Source organism: Squalius cephalus (genome assembly GCF_949319135.1).
Source record: "Squalius cephalus genome assembly, chromosome: 2".
Taxonomy (NCBI): Eukaryota; Metazoa; Chordata; class Actinopteri; order Cypriniformes; family Leuciscidae; genus Squalius; species Squalius cephalus.
The window spans coordinates 23794856-23818666 of NC_137123.1; the positions used below are offsets into that span (position 1 = coordinate 23794856).

The 23811-nt window shown below is 37.3% G+C and overlaps 1 protein-coding gene across 3 annotated transcripts in view; it reads right to left on the reverse strand.

Moving 5' to 3' along the window:
* Nucleotides 1-21733, reverse strand: part of rnf24 (ring finger protein 24) — a 33868-nt gene extending 12135 nt beyond the window's left edge. For 2 of the 3 annotated variants that reach the window (XR_013820116.1, XM_079862378.1), the window contains exons 1-3: nt 21313-21733; nt 6316-6465; nt 369-411 (exon numbers count right to left, since the gene is read on the reverse strand). Coding sequence is in view for 2 of the 3 variants with exons in the window: in XM_079862378.1 (XP_079718504.1) it covers nt 369-411; nt 6316-6458 (186 nt within the window). In the remaining variant the exon portion in view is untranslated. Of the gene's footprint in view, nt 1-368; nt 412-6315; nt 6466-18647; nt 18709-21312 lie in introns of those variants that run through there. The other variant, XM_079862377.1, reaches the window with a different exon arrangement.
* Between the last annotated feature and the right edge of the window lie 2078 nt (nt 21734-23811).

Genomic DNA, 23811 nt, shown 5'->3' on the forward strand with positions numbered 1-23811 from the left:
TATATTTAGAGTAAGGCTCTAGAGCAGGGGTGGGGAACGTTGATCCTGGAGGGCCATTGTCCTGCAGAGTTTAGCTCCAACCCTGAATAAAACATTTGGCTGCCTGCAACTTCAGTAATCCTGAAGACATTGATTAGCTTCAGGTGTGTTTGATTAGGGTTGGAGCTAAACTCTGCAGGACAATGGCCCTCCAGGATCAACGTTCCCCACCCCTGCTCTAGAGTATCACAATTTGCAGACTCTATAACTGAAACTTTTGAAATTGCATGAAAAAGTAACAGAAACCCTCACATTCACACCCAATTTGAATCATTCAGTAAATAATGTACATTTATACAATACAGTAAAGTGTTTGAATAGCAGCTTACCTGCTTGTATGCATAGAGCTCTTTGTGTGCCTGGTGCCGTAACCTAGGCAAAAGAAATCTTTGTTTTAGTTCAGAGTGTGACAACATTTTCAACATTTTGTTGGAGAGACAATCATGATACCAAACTATATACAAACAAAGGCCAAAATCATTGAGTTAAACCATGATACTAAACACAGACCATTTTAAATTCCAATGGTTTTTGTTGGGTGTGAAAAATGCATTGTGCTTCTGGACCTCTGTTTATATATTCCAGCTGTATATGGTCAACCCATGCCTGGATCTTATTTTTCAGTCACAATTTGACAAATTGTAGCCTTCAATTCCCATAAGGCATAACTTTAGCTGTGCTGATCATTTAAAAAGCTAAAAAAAAAAAAAATACTGATTCAGCATAGAGCTCTTTGTGTGCCTGGTGCCGTAACCTAGGCAAAAGAAATCTTTGTTTTAGTTCAGAGTGTGACAACATTTTCAACATTTTGTTGGAGAGACAATCATGATACCAAACTATATACAAACAAAGGCCAAAATCATTGAGTTAAACCATGATACTAAACACAGACCATTTTAAATTCCAATGGTTTTTGTTGGGTGTGAAAAATGCATTGTGCTTCTGGACCTCTGTTTATATATTCCAGCTGTATATGGTCAACCCATGCCTGGATCTTATTTTTCAGTCACAATTTGACAAATTGTAGCCTTCAATTCCCATAAGGCATAACTTTAGCTGTGCTGATCATTTAAAAAGCTAAAAAAAAAAAAAAAACTGATTCACATATTTCATATAAAGTGTATTTTGATGTGTTTCTAAGTTACATTTTTCACTGGATGCCACCAAAGTATAAATTGTATCCACTACATTTGAGCTTAATCACAAAATCAATCTGCTAAATACATTGCCATCCACTTTCAAATGACTTTTCACGTCTCGTTTTAACTTCCTCTCCTTTGACATTGGCTGTGTCCAGTTCTAGCAGTGCTTTGAGCTGCCTTGGTATGTTTAAACTATCTTTAGAGTCTTTCAGGGTGATTTAGGTCTTGTATTGTCTCATTAAGCTTGACCAGACTTTAACAGCCTGTCTGAACCAAACTGCCCAGGCATTACCCACTCACACCGCTGCACTGCTTTACCGAGTGTGACTGTCAGACCGGTGCCAGACCCTTTAAAATTACTATATACAGATACGCTTGGCATGAACTCAAGAAGTGGAGGCAGCCAAGCAATGAACAGTCTACACTGAACACTATTTTGATCTTGAGCAAGTGGGTGTGTCACAGACAGAGAGAGAGAGAGAGAGAGAGGGGAACCTTGATGGAAAATAACTGGAATGTGTCAGGCATGATGGAAGAGTCTCTAGTGTAAGAAAAAGGCTATTTAAGGAAAACCAGCAAACGCTATACACTATGTTTAGCCTCACGCTTATTTTATGTTCGTATGGTTGTTAGAACATTAGTAATAGTCCAGTAATAGTAGCTTTAGAAGACATTCATCTTGGCCTTTTATGATTGTTTGTTTTTCTGAAACCCTTTATATTAAATTCTATGGAAGCTATGACAATTAATTCAGCAACAACAACAAACAACATTTCAGACCTGACCAATATTACTTCCTGTACAAAGGAAGGGCACAAGTTAACAAAACATACAATATTGCAGTATCTTACAATCACATCCAGAAATTAATATAGTTCATTAAAGATAAGATTTATTCAGAAAAGTCTCAAGGGACTAAAAAAAGAAAAAAAAAGAGAGAAGCTGGCATTCCGAAAGAGACCAGCAGATAAAGGAGCAGATACTCCCTTTGGAGGAATTTAGAGGTGAGGAAGAGTGATTTATGGGTACTTCGGGACATTTTTTGTGATTTATACTCATCAATATGCAACAACAAACCACTAATGTTGATGTCTAAAAGGCCATTATCACAGAACAGTTTTTGCATTTAAAAGGTCTAGAGACACTTCTTTTAAAGTAGAATTTTTTAACTTATGCGCTGCGTTTTTAGAATGCTGTATAATGAGTAAGATATTGCAAAATACACGAGTGCAACACACCCGTCTAGCGCAGTGGAATGCAAAAAAAATTCTAGGTGAACTGTTCAGTTCTAAAGTCTGTTGTGGCCAGATGAAAGTAGTCATCATGGACTATTGATTCTTCAAAGCAAAAGTATGATCACCACAGGGATTGCAAAATATCAAGATATTTATGTTGCTAAATTGGCTAGTCATCTCTCAGTCTACTTCCTGACCTGAGGTGGGCTAAGTGAAGATGAACTGTTGTTTGACAAACTACAGGCATGATTTCTAATGCACCATTAGGCAGGCGTTACAATTCATCAGGTTGAAAACCACCTTGTGACCATTTCCCTGCATTGTAATATAACTGGTACAGCTATTAATGTCACACTGAGTGCTCAATCTCACACGTGTGTGTGAATTTCGATTTTCTTCCCATGAGGATGACTGTGCCAGACAAACACCCACCCACCCATCCCTTTTCTTCTCTAAGTTTGTGTTCGCCAGTCACAGGGGCATTTCACATTTGTGTGTCGGAGCTGGTGCATGGCTGCTACGTGCGACTGCGTGTGTTTGCTCAGAATCACGACGTCCTTCACAGGTCCACTTGAGCTCACGACTCCCTCATCTTTCACATTGAAAATCCACACAGTTGCACGACTCTACAATCTGGTGGTCCTTGATTCAAGTCTTTGATGTTCATGATAAAATAGCAGTTTAATTCAACAACTAAAGAGGTCAAGAGACCATCTGCACAGATCTCAATCATTTCATCACGATTTTAAAACGAAAGCATGTTTTACACTAAAGTCCCTGCTGGGAAGACCAACTTCGTGCTTGTCTAGCTGGTGGACTGGTGTTGCTAAAACTAGTTGGTTAAGTTAGCTGAAGGAAAATTCTGTCATTATTTACTCCCCATTATAATTTCATTACCCAAACAACTTACTTTTTCCCCTACATGGAACGCAAGGAAAAGTTTTTGAATAATGTGCTGGTCAAAATTACATGGGACTGGAGCGTTCGAGTTTTCAAACTATAAAAGTATGGTAACACTTAACAATAAGGTTTAATTTGTTTATGCATTAACTAATTTGAACTAACAATGAGCAATTCTGTATATTATTACAAAATGTATTAACCTTTATTAATGTTAGTAAATTAAAATGTTCATGCTCATGTTAGTTCACAGTGCATTAACTAATGTTAACAAATGAAAACTTATTGTAAAATGTTCCCAAAAGTATCTTACTTGTGGTCCATACAATTATATTCCAAATCTTTTGAAGCCTGTTTGGTGTAGAAAAGTCTATATAGTCAGTGGTTAAGCACAGTGGCCAGGTCAGACTGAGTATTTGTCATTTTGGACTTGACATTCCCATTCCTTAGAAGAAAGTCATATAGGTTAGGAATGACAAGAGTTTAAATAACTGACATAATTTTAATTTCCAATTTTTGACTGAACTAGTCCAGTAAGAAGCCTGTTGCGGACACAAGCTCACAGATATCCAATGGAGACCAGCATTCAAAACACAGCATACATTGGTCTTCTCAGTAGGGACGTCTCCATCCTGTCAAAAGCAATTGTTAAATGTAAAAAGCTGAGAATAAGCACTCCAGCCTCTTGCCTATTGTTTCAATGATGCTGAAGGTACTGTATATATCGAGGTGAAAAATAGCTTGCTAAAAATATAATGAAAAATGCAGCTAGGTAGAATGGTAGCCTACTATTTCGGTACTTGCTGAAATTGCAATTGTTGTCATTTCCTTTCTCGTCTGCTGGTTTTCAGATGTACAGTGGCCCTACTGTACCTAACAAACATATTTTTGTAATAAAACGTGCTTGTGCAGTCATCTAAAACAAATGCAAGATATTTTGACGTTTTGTTATTTAATGCAATGATGTTAGTGAATTTTAAGTGTGCCTAAAGTGTCCAAATAGTTTTCAGGGCAATTGTATGCTTGTTTTTGTAATGGGGGCATAACAAATGCTTGCTGGTTAATTCAATGAGGAAGTTATGAATATGTGTGATCTAATGCAAGGGAGACTGCATCTTCAGAAGTCTGGAATCTGGGCTAAATACAAACTCTTTTTATAGATGATTTGGCAATCTGACAGTTTTTCATTCAAGAATCCAGTGTTTTCATTGTTGAGACTAGTAATATAAGACTATAAAGGCTACCAATACATGTAGGCCTACACATTTGAAAATACAGTAAGGGGGAGACAAAGTCAAATAAAACAGAACTAGTATATAATAAATGTGAAGGAACTTACCATCTCCCCCACTGGTTAGGCTGAATTTGGATGAGAGCTGCTGGTTCTCACTGTCTTAAGTAAGAGATGCTACACGTTTCAACTGCACGTTAAAGCTACAGTATATATACTGCTAAGAATGACCACATAGCAAATTTGACTGGATAACAGCAGCTCTGTAGCTCATGGAGAATGGAGAGTTTATTAAGCAATAAAGCATCAGTGGTCAGTTTGGTTGTTTTATCATTACCAGGTTCATTCTCTCTAGAAAAGTTAATCAATGTCCTTTAAGTTATTGAGCAGCTCCTGTAAAGTTCAACCTAACCTTCTCACTCTTCATGAAAAGCTTTGTTAGTGCATCGAACACGCACATAAAAACCATTTCAGGCACAAGTAATCAGGATCTTTCTTCAAAATGCCATACTGTGCGTTCACACCGCCGCCGGCGAGAGTGGCAAAATTCGCTCTTGCCGCCCTGCCAACGATGGGGTGAAAGATGCGGGGACGCTCTGGCGCTCTGACATAGATCGATTTACTTGACTGCGTTCTCTGGAATCCTCTCAAGCGGAGGACTTCTACATTCCGATTGGTTGCCGCCGAACTGCGTCATAGCTCATTACCATAAAGTTGACCTGACTTCAACTCTTCTCGCCGCTCTCGCCGTCCAAGAAGCACCGCGCCGCCTTCGCCGGAGCTCGCCGCCGACTCGCATTGAAAATGAATGACTTCCGGCCACTTTGACGCTTTCGCCGGCGGCAGTGTGAACGCACAGATACAGTTACCTTGTTGTCCTTATTATTGTTTTTTAAGGAATGCTGCATTGCAGTGGAGCTGTTCATGCATGTCATAAAGACATGGTTTGCAGATCAACCTTGAAGGCTAATTTGCCATGGTCTCAGTGGAATTTATAGTTTAAACAAATTTCCCTTACGGTATAACTGTGTGTAATTTATGTCGTAAATCAAATCAGGAAAGTCTCTTCAAGTAAATGTTAACCGCAGACCTTATTTTACTCATAAATCCAAAACTAAATCCAAATTTCCTGAGGGAACCCATGGCTTAACAAGGCTAATTCTAAGACTAAAAGTGAACATCCCTATTATATATCGAGGAATTCAATGAAGTTGCTCATTTATCCCTACCCTATTAGTGGGCAGCCACTAATAATTAAAGCATGGCTCTGAAATTCAGAGTTGGTTCAGCCTTCAAAGTGAGCATGATAAAAGCTGCCCCACATGGAATGGACACGGTGTGAAGATGAAAGGGAACATCTCTGTTCCACCACCATCTGTCAGCTCTCCTCTATCCTCTCATAGACGTCTTTTAAACTCCCTTCCATTTTCCGTTTTACCTTTGGGCATTGGTGCATTCAACAGTTGTCTAGATAAACATCAGTGCACCATGGTTCCAACAACACCCACTTGCACATACTGGGTTGATTGCATTTTTCAAGAATTTCCTAACAAGAATTTCCTAACAAATCATGATGCAAATTACACTTAATTGTGTTAGGCTACAAAATGGAACTGTTGTAATTAAACACCTGAGTATTTAGAGATTAGATCAAGACATTCAAACCCTGTAACTGACTGAAGAGGATAAATAAGCAAATGTATGGCATTCTGAGGCTTGTTCAAACACATTCTGCTGCTGCACACATAGAAGAGCCAGGTGGTCTTACCGAATCAGGTAGCAGCAGAAGAGTAGACTGAGGATGAAGACGAAAATGGCTGTCCCAAAGACAACAATGTAGATATTGAGGGGAAGGTTCTGAAACCCTATATTCGGCATCCTGAAAGTGTAATGCTGTAAATCTGAGGTCATGGATAACCTGGTCAGAGAACGAAAGAGAAGAGAGACAAAGAAACATCAGAGAGAGGCTCAATGATCACAACATTAAATGCTAGTGTAAATGCTAGCAGACCACATGCCCATTAGTCCACCTCAAAAAGCAAAAGAAAATAATCACCCTTTCTGCCGATGCACGTATAAGCGTATGTTCTCATCAATATGATTGTGATTTGATATGTGGCTTGGCTTGATTTCTAGACTGTTTCCACAACAACTGCGTTTTATACCCAACAACAAACCAATGAATAAACTCATTAATGCCTTAAATTGTGCATTGGGCAGTGCATGTAATATTCCAGTGGAGAGAGCTTGAGAACATTGGTCCTGCAGGAGCCATTAAGCAATACCCACACTGTCTATCTGTGGGAAATTAGTGTTAACTAATCTACTGAGAGTCAGCTCAGCTTTGATTTGGTCTTTTATGAGCATGTTTTTTTTATATTTAATATATTCATTTTCTGACTGGAAAAATAAATCAAAATAAACCCTTCAAAATTGCTAACAGGATGATGAAAAACTTTTCTTGCCAAAACTTAAATTCAGGAATGGCGTGAGTACAGTCACACTAGAAAGTATTTTGGACACTTAGAATTTTAATTTCAATGTATTAAAAAAAGAAAGTAAAACAAAAAAGAAGGCCACTGCTTTTTTCCAGCATTGTGAAGACCAAATGTTTCAAAAAAAGATAATTCACCTGAATTATTTTTCAAATTTTATGCCTAAAAATTATTTATTGTTATTTTCTGACTGTTAACAGTAGTTTCATATTTATGGTGTGATAAAAGGAGCTATTCAAAATCCCCTCAGTAAAATATTACAATTTAAAATAATAACAATAATCAAGAATTTTGAGCTTGCATTTTTCAATGTTTAGATTTCTGTTCTGAAAATGTATGCATATTAGTGCATATGTATGCAAATTAGATAATAACTCATTTCATTATCTAATTAAATTTCAGACAAATTGCAATACAAAACAATTGTTTTAATGTACCTATGATTGATCAACTGGGGAAAGTGTTCTAGTAATATCTATTGAGTATTAGTATTAGTTACATTAGTATTAGTATTTTATGTTTTTAAAACATAAAAATGCTAAACGTTTTTTGTGAGCTTTAGGGGTAGGGTTAGGAGATACAGAAGAAAATATCATAAACTCAGTATAAAACAACAAGTATGGCCTACAAGTAAAAAGAAAGTTCCCACCTTAATAGAATTGAAAGTAGCAAACCGCTCAAAAACTAAATAATGGATAATAGTTAATAGGATACTACTTACTAAATAAAATCTTGATTTAAGAACAACTGGGCTCAATAGCAGATCGCCACCACTATTTAAGAACAAAAATGTGTGTATGTGTGTGCATGGGTCTTTGTTTATTTATGTGTGTGAGAGTAAGAGATTTCACTGGGCATTCAGGATGTTACTCCCTCCCAATACGGGCATGTCTGGGCATGCCTTTAGGATAAAACTCAAGTAAAGCCACATGTGAGACTGTGTGTGTAAACAAAGGGGGAGGTAGAGAACCACTGTGTGATGTAACATCACAACACAGCTGGGTGTTATCCATCATACTTTGTTCTCACAGACATACTTGGAGCTTTACTCTCCCTATAAACATTTGATATCCTGGACCTGTCTGAATGTGAGGGCCTTTGACACATTCAGAAGCGCTCCCACTTTCACCCAGATTCTTGCTGACCACAAACAGATTGTTTACTTTCCTTCTCCGTCTCATTACAGCATGCAAAGCTTTTTGACAGATGAGGGTAAATATCCCAACAGAAAATCAATGACCAGCTGGCTTAACACAAACTCTGTTATTTCAATAACAACATCCCTCACTCTAGGCTTACTAGTAAACAGTACTGTTTTATTGGCTAGGTTGGAGGATTGAATCTGTCGAGTCCATGATGCCATTTTGCCTCTGTGGCAAAATACGGTTCACTGCTCTTCCCATTCCATTATCTTGCTTTACAAGCATTAATCGCCTGAGCTATAGTGGCCCGGTTTATGTCACTTATCCCAAACATACAGGCTTATTGACATTTTAATGCCCTCAAACACAATGATACATGTCCGTTGGAAAATTCCACAAGTTCAGGACATGGAAAAGAATCCGGAAGGACCTGCAAGACTGGGAGAGGCTCCGCTGGCTGCAGGCAATCCTTCTTTTAAGTGTCATTTGGCACTAAGTGTCATTTGGGAAAAGAAGGAATTTATTCATTTTAATGTTGCTGAATGATTACTTGCTAACAAAAAATTTCGCTTTTTTTAATCAAACAAAAAGAATGTAACTTTCAACCAGCTCTGCCAATAATAATAATAATAAAAAAAAAATCCAAATAACCCAAAACAGCAGCCTCTGTAACATATTCAACAAAACACTGCAGTCATTATGCGGCCCATGCGACAAAACTGGGCAAAGTATCTACTAGTACCATGAGAAAAAGTATACACTACTGTTCAAATGTTTGAGATCTCGAGGATATTTCTGATAAAATATCTTACAGAACTGTAGAGTATATCTGCACCAACGTAGGCTATCTGTTTTGACTGGTGAAAAATTAACCTGAACAAACAAATAGAGAGCTAAAAATTAAGCTAAGATTCTCTATATACTAAGATTCTCAGTATCAGACAAGGTATTCATTGCTGATAATAAGTGAGCAAAAACGGTTTCAACTACTTCTAATTGGTTTGCCTCCAATTTAAAGAAGGGTCAAAGTCAGGCTACAGTGAGCTGCTCAGAGACAAGGAGACAAAGTATGCATTTGTTAAAACATCAATTTCACCCCAGTTAACAATCACAGCATTCCAAGTTAAATTTGTGTTTATCAACCATAATGAGGGCAAACTGAGTACACAAATGGTTTTGGATAGGTAAAAAAAAAATCCACCACAATCATTAGGTATGAACTGATGTTGAAATTCTGGGCCAATATCAATAATAACCAATAATCAACAGCTCGTTTTGACCGATACAATAGCCGATACTTTTACTTTACTTTATGAAATATGATCATAATAACAAATGGGAATTGGTAAAAGCATCATACAGATCAGACAGTCGTGTCATGTATTGTTGAAAAGGTCTCATCACTGAGACACTGAAAAGCAAAATAAGCAATTTATGAGTTCAAATACTGTGCTGTAATTCCATTTTTGTTAATCGGTATAAATAAAATATGATTTATCCAGTAATTGCACATATCTGCTGCTGTTTCAAACACAGTTACTTTTTTACGTAGCAAACTGAAGCAATAAAACAATTTAATGAATGTAGTCACAGTATTGTTTTCATCCGACAGGGTTTCAAACTAATTTCTGCACGTATTGTCTGCGGTGTTGCTTTCCTTGTCCAATTTTGCTTTGGTATGAGTTTGTTCCAACAAGAAAAAAGAAAAACCCATTCAAACAAAACTGGCTCTCGCACATAGCTTTTCCCCAAATGTGATCCTGTGATTCAAAGAAAATGTTTCTTAAATGAGCAGTACACATCTTTCCTTCCTGTCTCATTCTCGATGGCCAAAGTAAGAAAGTTTTGTAACTTTCATGAACCCTTGTCTGCTAAGGGAATCTCCAATAGTGAGCCGATCAGATGGTCTAAAAGCATGTCAACTTCTCGCAACAGGGACACCGTGAAGGAAACCTCCTTGTATACCGGAGTGACAGTTTCACACACCAACTTCTGCTGGGCAAGAGAGAGTCTCAGACACCAAATGTTATCCCGGAGCCACTGTCCTGCTGTGGAAAACAACCCAAAATTCAAAGGGTTTTTTTGAAGTGTCTGCCAGGCCATTGCTACTATCCAAAAAGAAGGGAAGTAAAACTTAACAGCTTCTTTTTTTGATCTTCTATACCACAGGGTGCAATATCAAGTCCCTTTTCACCCCTACTTCCCATTATGTCACCGAACTGACCAGACAAGGTCATTCTGCAATGCTCAGCTTGCCGTTACAACACTGCCAAATGGTATTTTTACCTCCACTGAAGAGGAAAAGCATTTCAATAGCGCATGGAGTCACTCTCAGAGCTGAGAGGAAGTGCAGAGTAAAACTGGAGTGGCCCTTACTTATTCAAAATTTGTTGCGTTTTACAATCCTTAATATACTGAGATGGGTTATAAAAAGAAAGCTCTTAAGCTTAAAAGAGGATTCTGACTATACAGAATGATTCACTTACAGTGAACCATGTGCACTTAAGCAGTAAAGCACTTTTTGGTTTTAATAAAACAAAGCAACAAAACCTACTCTATAGAGCCCTATTCGCCATCTACTTTATTTCCCTTCAGCTTCAGGGTAAACCAAGGAGTGAGAAGTGTCAAAAAAGGCTCAATAGCCCAACTGGTGCACTTGAACTATAACAAAGTACTTAAAGGACCCTTGTTAAAAAAATAAATAAAAAAAAAACTATTCCCACAAGATGACTTTATCACAGCACTGGTAAATATCTATGATTGCTACTCGAAAACAATATTGGAGAGTAATGCAGTGAGATCCAGTCAGACGGAGAAGTGATGAACAAGTATTTATAAGTAAAAAATAAAATGAATAATACAAATAATAGAACAATGAATATTTAGATAAATGTGTAAGTAATAATCAGCATTTAATAGTAAACAACATAACAATAAACAAGTCTTTAACCAAATATCTCCGAGTAAAATAATATTGCCTGAAGAGTAAAGGAGCATAAGAAGGGCTTTTCTTCTGCCAAGTGAGATGCAGGAGCAAGAGTGAGCCAGAGATGTAGGAACTCTGCAAACATTTACACATAGGTCCAAGGTCAGAAAATATCATTTCTAAGATTCAGCTCTGATCTCTTGGTATTACATAATGCAAATGTGGTTGAACATTGTGGTTTTACCACCCAAGAAGCAAAAAGAGCCAAATAAGTATTTTCATCATGTCTAGACTTTATGCAAATATGGCTATACCTTAATTCCAAGTAAGATAACCAATTAAGAGTGAAATTTGTTATTAGACAAGATACCACACTTTGCAGAAGACAAATAAAATAGCATGTCTCCGCTTTTGGAGAAGTATCAACTAAATTTTCTTGTCTGTTGTTCTACATCTTCCCTCTCTTTATATATATATCCACTTTACATTATTACATAAGATCATAGGGCAAAATGTCACATTCCAATTTATGCGCGTTAGCTAAGCTCTAATCGTAATTCCAAACCTACTGTGCCCCGATGTGAACAATATAGTATCCCAGAAAACAGAGGAAAAGCCAAGCGAGCACAACCCACCAGCAGAGTGGGTAAAAAATGGTGTGCGTTCATTGCATACATTGAATTCTCCCAGCTAAAGTCAATGCAGGCCTTGTGTCAAAGTCAAAGTATCTGTCTGGTCATCATTCACTTCTGTAGGTCACAACTGGTATTTATCCAATGCGAAAATCAACATAGTGACACTTTCAGTGCACCCATGACATCTGTCAGGGAAAAATGTATGTAAGGTTCAATCAAGGCGGCACTGGTTTGAAATAATCTAGCGTTAAAATACAATTAGTTTCAGAGTTCTGTAAAAAGAGAAAAGTTGAGGAGGCTGCTAACTTTAAATGTAATGCAAGGTTTTATGTACGAAGTTTAGAAATATATTGTGCAGTCAACCCAAGAAATGTTAATTTTAAGGCCTGAATACTAGAAAACATCAGTATTTACTGGGACAATTAGTTAACTTCAAATGTCCGTGCCTTTAAGCTGAATGATATTATTCAAGTAGCTAGCCAAACTGAATAATAGCTATTCAGCTGGCTAACAATTATTCAGCGTTTGAGTTCACATAATTGGATAGATTATGTTTCACAATTACTTTTAACCAGTTGTCATTTAGCAGATTATTTATCTGTTTGGTTTAAAACCAAACCACCAGGCCACACCAGCCAACATGGTTTACAAGAGAAGAGCTGTAATTTATGATCAATTCCATTAAAGAGAGAACAAAAAAAACCTATGTTTGACCACAATCATATAACTGTTTTCTGGAAAAGTCTTTACTATGTACAAGGTCATCCTATATATAAAAGCTGGAAATTGTGTAAACCCAAGTAAATGTCCATGTTTGTTACCAGTAAGAGCAAAAAAAAAAAAAATCCTTCTGAGGTTAAAACAAAACAAAACAAAAAAAACACCAGGGTATTTTGGGAATAGAATATAAGATACTTTCTCTTTCTGTCTTTAAGCTACCAAGACAATTCTCCATACACTCTAAGGAAATGCAACTTTCTGGCATTTAACTTTACTTTCAAATGTGCTCATGAGTCATGTCTCACTTTGACACTCAACACAGACGCAAAAGGAAGCATTTATTGCTGTAAAGAGAACTATAATTACACACTCTATGCACAACCATGATTGCTAAAGTGTTTGCATAGGCAGTGATTCAGTGAAACCTAGTGAAGCAGACCATCAGTACACACCTTTATAATGACCTCTCTTACGTTGTCTGGCAGCTAAGGACCCAGTGGCATACTTTAATGCAGATATTTCACACATCCATTGAGTGGCCCAATCTTATTATAGGCCCTATATATAAATTACATTAAAATGTCAACATTTGAACCTAAGGCAGTATTCTAACTGCCTTTCAGGATCAAAATAAGTGCTTTGCATGTCACACCAATAGTGCTCTTTACATGTTATTCACAGGAAAGACTCAACTCACAATTGATTCCAATAGAGTTTGACATCAGCATGTCACTAAGCTAATAGTGCAATACTCATGCATACATGCATAGCTCAAGACAAATATTGGACATACTGGATATATACTTCAAGAGAAATCCAAGAAAGAACTGATGTGATGTCATTTCAAACCAAATCAGACCAAAACGAAGTTCGTTTGGAGTAAATTTTGGGATTTCAAAACAGTCTGCCAAAGCGAACTTTCTAGAAAAGTGTCCTTTTCAAAGTGCATTTTTGGTATTGCCTTCTATGTAGGATCCTTGATTCTTAGATTTGGAAAAAAATCAGTATACTGCATGTGGTCATCTAGCTTTTTTTTTTGTTGCATCAAACCAATAGTGTACCTATAATTTCCTAAAATATTAGGAAGACAGACATTAGATTACTTTTGTAACAAAGATAAACTATATAATTTTTCCGCTACGTAAACTATTTGAGACTATTCAACAAAACAAGACAAATAATGAAACATTATGAGAAATAACTACTCATAATGACACCACCCTTCGACAACATGACACACTTGTGTAACTCCCATAAAAATCGATATGCCACACTCATGAATACTTGCTTTTATAACCCACCTATGCTTATAGCTAAAACTCATATTTCCTCATCGAACACGCTCAAGCAGAAAGACGACTCCTCACAGAGTACTTCTGGGAATCTTCCATCATAGGGAGGGTAGTTGTTACCCCCCACCATCAAAGGAGGAGCTCAATATCTCAAGGCTTCAGAACTGTAAAACAGTGTTTTTTTTTCTGTCAACATGCCCCTACTGAGCATAATTGGGTAATCGTTCCCTTTTAACAAACACCTAGACTCCAAACATGATTAATAGAGTTATATTAAGAATATTAGTTTGGATATTTATAATCCCTGATGACTGTCAGTAAAAAGGGGCGTTGGAAAGCAAAATAATTATGCAATGCACATGATTCTGCGTAAAAAAAAAAAGTATAGTCTACTGACCGTTAAGGGCTGAGAAAGTTGAATTGCTCAATATCCTTCTATTCACTGGAGACCTTTAAAACAGGAACATGCTTTGCCAGAAGTTTAGACCTTAGATTGTTTTCTTTTTTATCATCATTTGTCTATTTTTCGTGTCTGGAAAAAGCTCTGTTTGCACTCTTTCACAACAAAGTCCCAAGCCAATTTCCAGCGGCTTGTGGCAAGCCCCTGCACCAGAACAAAGGCTGCTGTCTGAATCTGAAGTGGAAATTTCCACTGAGCCTTGAGCCCTGGCTATCCCAGTTGCACATTTGAAACTTAATATTACAACAAAACTAGAGGGCCTCCAGTTTTGTAAGGGGAGTGGTGTGGGTCCTGACAGTGTCTGTGCCAGGTTAGTGAGAATATGTGGTCATGAGTTTAATATCTCTTCTTACATATAGTACCCAATGGTCTTGCAGAACTGTCAACAGTAGCAGTCAAATTATGCCAAAAAAACCACAAAAAAAACAACAACTTGAAATTACAAAGCTTGCTTTCAAAAGGCTTCAACTCAGCTCAAGAGAATAATAGATAGTCAGACAGCATAAACAAACACTTTTCTTATCAGTGTGATGAATAAATCTACTCTTTCACTATTTTCCCCGTTATTCAATCCAAAATGATGGCGCTTCTTTGGCCCTGTTTAAACCTGGTATTAAGATGCGTTTTTGTCGATCGGATCACAAGTAGACGAGACAAACACATTCCCGTTTACATCTGGTGTTTTTTAATCTGTATCTGTTGTCCACTTTCAACCACTTCTGTCCTGAGTTCGTTTGAGGGCAGGGTCTGTCTATGGGTGGGTAAATGTATGGGCTTTAACAATGTTGTGAGAACATTGTGCTTGATATGTTTTTTTTTAATCTTCAAATCAAATATCTTGATTTGTCGACAAAGTTTAAATTCTGTCTGGCCAGCGCTTCCCATGATGTTTTCGCATTAGGTCAGTAGGTGGAGAGTAGGCGATCTTTTGATGCTGTTCGAACGCATTCGACTTCACTACGAAAGCAATCCGGTCTAATACATTTTCGACTACCTCAAAGCGGTCGAAAGTGGACAAGCTCAAAGCATGATGTTTTATTAACAAAGTTCGGGAGGAACACGTTCAGATAATCAAAGCTAATTAAACATGAGTGGAGCACATTTAGTTAATCGACCCAATCAACGAGTTAAGAGGTATATACAGCAGACTTACCTCCGTTCATTGACAGTTTAACAGCATCCTCCACCACCCCATCTCCTCACTTCTAACTACTCTTACAACAACCGGGGGGAGTACTCAGGGTAATTGCGAGCTCGGAGCCCTCCCCCCGGACAGCACGCCAAATACACATAATCTTTACTCTGTTTAATTTGATGTGTGAACTCGTGAAGTTTTAGACCCCGTTTATACCGGTATTTAGCGCCGTCCACTTGTGATTTTATCGACCAAAACATATCTTAATACAAGGTGTAAACAGGACCTTTAAGCAACTCTAACTTGCAGAGTTGAAAACTCACAAAGCTTGAGATTAATCAAGATACCTTGCAATTTTTAAAAAACAAAAATTAACCACACAACACACATAGAATTTATGTACATGTACATGTCATCCTATTAATGTGAACATTGCTTTGTAAAAGAAACATTTGCCACAAAGTTACACAGTATATACTACCATTCAATATTTTGGTATAAGAGAGATTTTAAGGAATTACTTTTATATCAGCAAGGACACATTAAATGAATCAAAAGTGGCAGTCCTTTTAAACTTTCGCATGGTTCGCATGTAAAATTGGTAATGTGTAAGCTGTCATGCGGACCTGGGAGCGCACCGTGGTACCGAACCCAAGAGTAGGAGGTGGTTTGAGCTCGGATGCACTGGAACTGTGGTGGGATTCGCGTGAATGTTGTGAAAGCAATGGGACTCAGGCGCACACTTGTTCAGGAAGTAAAGTAACCTGCTTGTAAGTTTTAGATGATGGCGACATGATTACTTCAACAAAATGCATTTCACGAGTTCACACTTACATATAATTAGATTATAGTAAAGGTTATGTGTATTTGGTGTGCTGTCCGGGGGGAGGGCTCCGAGCTTGTAATTTGTCCCGAACCCTGAGTACTCCCCCCGGTTGTGATAGGAATAGTTAGAACTAGAAGTGAGGAGATGGGGTGGTGGAGAGATGCTGATAAACTGTCAATGAACAGTCTGGTAAGTCTGCTGCTGTATATATAGCGTTAATTGAGTTGATTAACTGAATGCGCTCCTCTCGTGTTAGTTAGATTAATTATTAGGTTAACTGCTCCCGAACTTTGTTAATAAAACATCACTGAGAGGATGACAGTGGTGATAACTTATCTTGGATACGAGAGTGAGTGAGCTTGCAGTGTATTCACGTTGAGTGAGCGCAATCAGAACGGCAAATGAATGGCTCGCAATTCGCTGACTCATATGAAGAGTCTGTTTGCAATCCAATCACCCGCATACAGTAAAGCAAGTGTCATTCACTCTGCTGTGCATAATAGGACCAAATGAATGCCAAAAAACTATTTATTGACACGTGTCCTGTTTTCTATCATGCACCATGCACTTTTGTGATGACGTAGGATGAACGCAAATGCACCAGGGTTCAATAGAATCAAGTGAGCGTGAAACCAGACAAACGCTGTGGGGGCTTCGGTCTTGTGCCGAATTATTACCCCCCTCGTTGAGGCTGCTACCTGGTTGCCTAATCCATACCCTAGCCAGCCCCACACCTAATCCTAAACCAACCTATGGGGCTGTTAACATGAAACCGTTTTTTAGCTAAATATGAAAACTTTTTATGCATTTTGGCTGTTCATTTACACGACAATGGCGTTTTGGGGGCCTGAAAACACAAGCTTTTGAAAACTGGTTTTAAAGTGCAAGTTTTTTTGAAAATGATACCGTTATCGTCTCCACGAAAATCTACAAAAACGTGAATTTGTGAAAACAGAGACGTCATGCGAATGCGTATTACATGTTCAGTCTATAGACCTTATTCACAGCAGCGCCATCTTTGATTTTTAACGGGAATGAATGCGAGGCTACAAGAGATAGACATACATCTCTTCAGTGGGTTGTACTGTTAGTTAATGTGTTTTTGGGTTGTTCTGCTGAGGAATTTCAGTAGACAAAAAGTAGAAAATTAAAAGTGATCTAGGAGTTTTGTACAGCTTTTTTCAGTGGATGCCCTTGAAAACACGTTAAGTCAATCCCTCACAGCCTCTCTTTCATACATGTCATGGCGCTACTTTGAATAAGGTCTATAGGCGTGTCGATTTTTCTTTACAAAATGAGCTCGCCAACAACTGGCCTGGCAATTCAGCATTTTTAGTCATTTTTGCAGTACGCGAAAAAGCAAAGGAAAAACTTTTCTGTTTTTAGTACATTGTTGTCGTGTAAACGTACCCTCGGTCAGGGGGTTATAACCTGCTGGGGGTCAGAATTCGGCACGACCCCGGGTACAATCTCGTTTGGACCAGTGTGAAAGCCCCCATACACAGTGTTTAATCCAGGGCAATGGTGTTAGTCCAACAGCTAATTAATCCACTTTAGGCAGAAGTAGAGCTGCTGGTGAGGGATTAGACAGGACAGAGAAGAAAAACCAAACCCATATGACTTTATGTCAACCAGCACAAAATGAAAAACAATGTCCTTATCTGCTCAACAGATGAAAAATGTCATATGGGTGTGGAACAACATGAGGGTGAGTAAGCGATGACAGAATTTTCATTTCAGGGTGAAAGTTAATATGCATTGCCGAGTTCACAAAGCAGTGGATGAGAGAAGATTTATATGTCTAGAATGAATACTGTACACGCAAACAAATAGCTTATCTTGCAATAATTCTCTCTAATGCTCTCCTGTGCTGAAAGTGCAATCTGGCTTGTTCTACTGACTTGAGAACAGATCTGCATTTGCTTTTATGAGGGATCTGATTATCCTAAAATGAACTAAGAGGGCAAGTGTCCTGTCTTGTGAGCTTAAACGGTAACATGAGATGGTACAAACAAGTTGTAGAAGTGACACCAGCAGCTGTTGCCCCTAATTTACCCTCTCAGACGACATTCCCCACAGGGCTTTCTCATAAACAACTTTGTATTTTGTTTTGCCCTAGTCTTTCTTTTGGTCTTATTTCTCATCTTCTGTTCATCATGTGGCCATGTATATACACAAATAAGCACACAGGTACAGTGTTACTATTACACAAGTATCTTTTCCTACAAAATCAGCATTTCTAAAACAGCACAGAGTGATTTTCTTTCAAAGAGTCTATAAAATCATACCGGAAATATTGGAGAAACTGTTCATTAAAAAGGCTAACAGGCTTTTGATACAAGACATTATATAGGTGAACGTTGATCATTCATACGAGAGACAGCTTTATTTCCTTTATAATCAATTAACCTTAGATGACCAGACAACTCAGCTATCAAATATGTTGTAAAGCATTATGTTAACACTTACACTGGCAGATATATCATCTTTGTGGATTTTAGGCAGGATTCAGAATTCAGGAGCCTGTAAAACATGATGACTAATTCACATCTGTGTCTTTGAAAGTTATGTAATCTTTGTTTTTTTTTTTACATAAAAGAGTATTGAGGGGAACAAACATGCAAATCCAGCTGATGACGAATCGCTTCATTATGATGCGTTTACTTACCACATATTCTACCTGAATAAAACAATTTCCAGACTTATCATTAGAAAGCAACAATTAGGCTTGGAATTAACTACACTTCCCACAAATGACCCATGAGTCATGTCTGGCATGTGTAAGACTATTCATAAGATTCATGTACGACTCGAAGACTCTAATATCAGTTCAGCAGCTCATTTGCATGTTAAGTAACCTCAAAGTTATATTAGCAAAGCTGAATATTTGTTAGTCATATAAGCATACAGTAACATACAAGCATTTTGTACATGATTACAAAGCAAAAACATCAGAAATGATCAATTATTATTTGGTTTTAAACATCAGCATGTTGAAATATTGATAAACTTGCATGTATCTGAACGCAGAGTGAAAACAGATGGATTCGAGGGTCAATTGCCCATGTATAAACTGCTTTCAACAGTGAACTGAGGGCAAATGTTTATAGTTTTGGAGTACTGCTCCACATTAGGCCACAATGTTGACCTCTTCACCAGAGGGGGCTGTTATTTTCATTGTCTAGTACCAAGCAGCCAGAATGGTATAAGGCAAATTGACATCTCTGGACATTGTGCACAAAAACAAGTTCCTGATTAGTTCTTATTACATGCCGTACATTTCGTTCAGCCAGCTAGACTGAAAAACAGCATGCAAAGCTCAGTGAATTACACCAGAGACCAGACCTGCATGCTTGATGATGTGAGAAATACAAGTAAATTATTTTTTTTCTCGCCATGACAAATTAAGAATAATTCTGTTCTTTGGAGCTCTTAGGTTCAGAGGCAATGCTAAAGTTTAAAAATAAGTGGTAAATCAGTGGTTCACAATTCAAAACAAACCCAAAATTGTGGTGGTCCACCCACAACCCAAAATGGGTTTCAGGTCTGTTCTGATAGGCTCATGGACATTTGAAGTGAAACAATGTTAAATACAAATAATAACATGCTATAGTTGTGCATAACTATAGGACAAATATAAGATGGACATAAGTTCTTCCCTAAAAAAACGACTAAAACAAAATTTATCCCAGAAAGAAAGTAAACCCTAAAATACAGGTTTATCGTCGGATAGACGTAGTCGTAGACCTATGAATTTTATTTTATTTTAATCTTGACCTATTTGTCTTGTAAAATATCTCAAGGCAAAATTAAATAAAGTGTCAACGCAGCATTACTAAACATTCTCCAGCGCTGGAGTTCATAATGAAGTGCACCGATTACTATTGTGTTTACATTGTGTAACAGGAGCACGTGGACAACAAACAGCTGGGGTCAGGCCAGCACGCGCCTAGAACGTTCTGCTCACGCCACGCGCTTTCTTTATTATCATTATGACGTCGAGAAGTTTGACAACACAAATGAATGAACGAGCATTCAGCAAAAAAGCGCTTGTCGCAGTGTCAGACTAACACACAGCCGATAAAAGGCCACAAGAAAGTGCTGCTGAAATTCAGAGGCAGTGGTTTTGAATTGCATTCGATTAGTTAAACCATTTCAGGACTTTTTCCTCCGGTTATAGCCTAATTGTATTCGTCTGATAGTAGGCGGTGTCTCTGCTGAGACTATACAGAGAAATGAAAGTAGAAGCGAAACCACATATGTCTAATAGTAACATAAACATTATACGTCTATAACCGCTATTAAACACTTAAAAACGTACATTAGCTCACAAGACATTCTGCTATCTGCAACATTAATGGGAAGTCCAAATCATTTCTGCGAATCGATTCGCTCAACAGAATCAGCTAAAAGGGATTCAGCGTTCTTTACGTTATGACGTGGTCAGTCATCCCGTGGTCCCTGACATATTATGTTCCAGTAAAGCATTGTGTAAGCACATATTACTGTTTATTACGTTGTTACATTTTATTGATAGCCAACTAATAAAACTAGTATTGTAATTTAGTACGCCCTAGGGTTTCACAGTAATTAGCATTTCCATTTCCGTTAAACTACATATTTTAATCTCTAATATAATTGAATCTCGAAAGGTTTCATTCTTAGATAAAGTGTTGTATATTAAAGTCAACTCTTGTTGCTTGGTAAAATATATCCAGTACAATTCATATGTAATATTTAACTTTTAAAGTAACTTTCATAGTTTTCGCTTTATTCCAAATCCTTTAACACATATCGTATTACGAATCTGACATGTTCGAAAGAGGCGCTTCAATGAGTCGGCGAGTTGATTCAAGAGTGAAACGCACGGACCGATTCAGACCGATTGTGAAACGGCTCAACCGAATCATTATAAGGATCCGACTCAAAAGAACAATTCGTTAAGGATACGGACATCGCTAACCAGCAGGCTAGCGGAGTAACGTTACAAGACATCAGTTTATGTATTTCAACCTTCAGTTTAGGTCTCGCGCTTTAATCAGTGCACTCGAGGAGTAAATAATGCCAAGGAAGAATGTCTGTTTATGATAGTGCATAACATATTTGTTCATGTGGTGTAGTATTATAGACTTACCAGCCGTTTCTCCGCCACTCCTCCCTCCTGCTCGATCGCAAACCCAAACAGATGGGAAAAGAGCTCAAATTCAGCTCGTCCTCAATGTAATACAGCTCCAACCTTTTTCTAACAAACGACCATAAATAAACCAACCACGTCTTTTAATCTGCAGCAATTCGAGCGCGATGGTAACAAATCAGAAATCATATAAACACAAGCATCGTAGGCTGTAAATTCACAGATGCTTGTAAAACAAAAATCTACAAAAACTCAAATCTCTTCCCAGGTGGCTTAAGGCTGTACTAGTGAAGTGTGTGCGCTCCTGATATGCGTCTGCATGGGGTGGTATATTGAGATTTTTGGTGGTGGATGTGAACTCAGCAGCACGTAGCTCACGACACGAGCAGGTCCCTCCTCCTCCTTCATCACAGACAGAGAGAGAGAGAGTGAGAGAGAGAGAGAGAGAGAGAGAGAGAGAGAGAGAGAGAGAGAGAGTCCAGTGTGTGTGTGTGTGTGTGTGTGTGTGTGTGTTTGAGGGGAGCGATGCGGATGCTTTCAGAGAGGGAGGGGCAGATCATACGTAGTCCTTCTGAACCTCCTTACATAGACTGTATGGACATTATATCCTCCTGAGATCCAGCTATTAATTTTTGTCCAGTGTAGTGTATTTAGCATGCTTGCTTATAATATACATTATATAATATTATATAATATATAATATAATACACCCTACAACCCTACATTCATTCGATAAGAATTTTGGAGAATAGATAATATCATAATAATATAATATAATATAATATAATATAATATAATATAATATAATATAATATAATATAATAGTTAATAATATATTAATAACCTAATAAACTCTCAAGTCAAAACCCAATTCTCCAAGTTTTGAGAATGTATAATATAATATAATATAATATAATATAATATAATATAATATAATATAATATAATATAATAATACACCCTACAACCCAACATTTGTTCGATAAGCATGTTGGAGAATGGATAATATAAATTAGGGCTGTCAAACGATTAATCGCAATTAATCGCATCCAAAATAAAGTTTGTGTTTACATTATGTGTGTGTATGGAGTATAATTATTTTCTATATATAAATACACACACATGCATATATATTTAAGAAAAATGTGTTATTTATATATAAAATATTTATATATAATATAAATTATATATAATATAAATATATATACACAGTATATACATGCAAATATTTCTTAAATATATACATGCATGTGTGTGTATTTATATATAGAAAATAATTATACACCGTACACACACACATATTATGTAAAAACAAACTTTTATTTTGGATGCGATTAATCGCGATTAATCGTTTGACAGCCCTAAATATAATATAATATAATATAATATAATATAATATAATATAATATAATACAATTAATATAATAGGGCATATTTCATAATATATTAATAACCTAATAAACTTGCTAGTCAAAACCCAATTCTCTAAGTTTGGAGAATGTATAATAATATAATATAGGCTAATATAACATAATATAATATAATATAATATAATATAATATAGGCTAATATAATCTAATAATCTTTTTTTTTACACACACACACACACACACACACACACACACACACACACACACACACACACACACACACACACACACACACACACACACACTCACACACACACACACACACAACCCCAGCAGTTTGGATAATATAATAAATATAATATAATATGTTTTCTTTTTCGCTGTATTTATAATTAACATGAAAACATTTCAATTAGCCATTTATATATGAAAGTAGCAATCAATCTAGGGCAGTCTTATAGAGTCGAATCAGTGCCCATTGCAAACCGTTTTGGATTCAACCGTCTCTGGAAAGCACAATGAGTGGGCACACTTGGTTGAGACATAGCCTATACGTGTGTGCCAGTGCATGCCGATGAGGTGCCACTGACAGACACATATTGTACCAGAGCCAACTGAGCGGAATCATGGGAACCCATGAATAGCTGCCTGGGGGTGGGTCGAGAGACCAGGGTGGCAGCGCTTACAAAGCCCTATTGAGGACGACACACCGGGCGCTAGACTGGCACTGAATCAAGTGACATGTGGGGTATAAAGGGTGCAAGGAGGCAGGAAGCTTTATCCATGGTACAAACCAATGAAGTATTACACTATAGGCCTATATGGTATATTAACCTCTGGAATGACAGTTAAAGTGATTTTAACCTTTGACAATGACCACAGGCATGTAAACAAACCAATATTTATGCCCCATAATGCTTACTCTAAACAGCTATCAACTCAGAGAAAATGTAAAGCTTTTATCATCTTAACTGTTTTCGGGATCCTATTTATTGTCCAAAACATTCTGATGTCACGATACTTAAGCATGTTGTACAAGTATTGGTATGATGTCCCCATTACGCAGTGCTCAAAATCCCTTTGCTTGTCTTTTAATATTTAAAAAGAGGCGTAGATATGAGGTTTGTTGA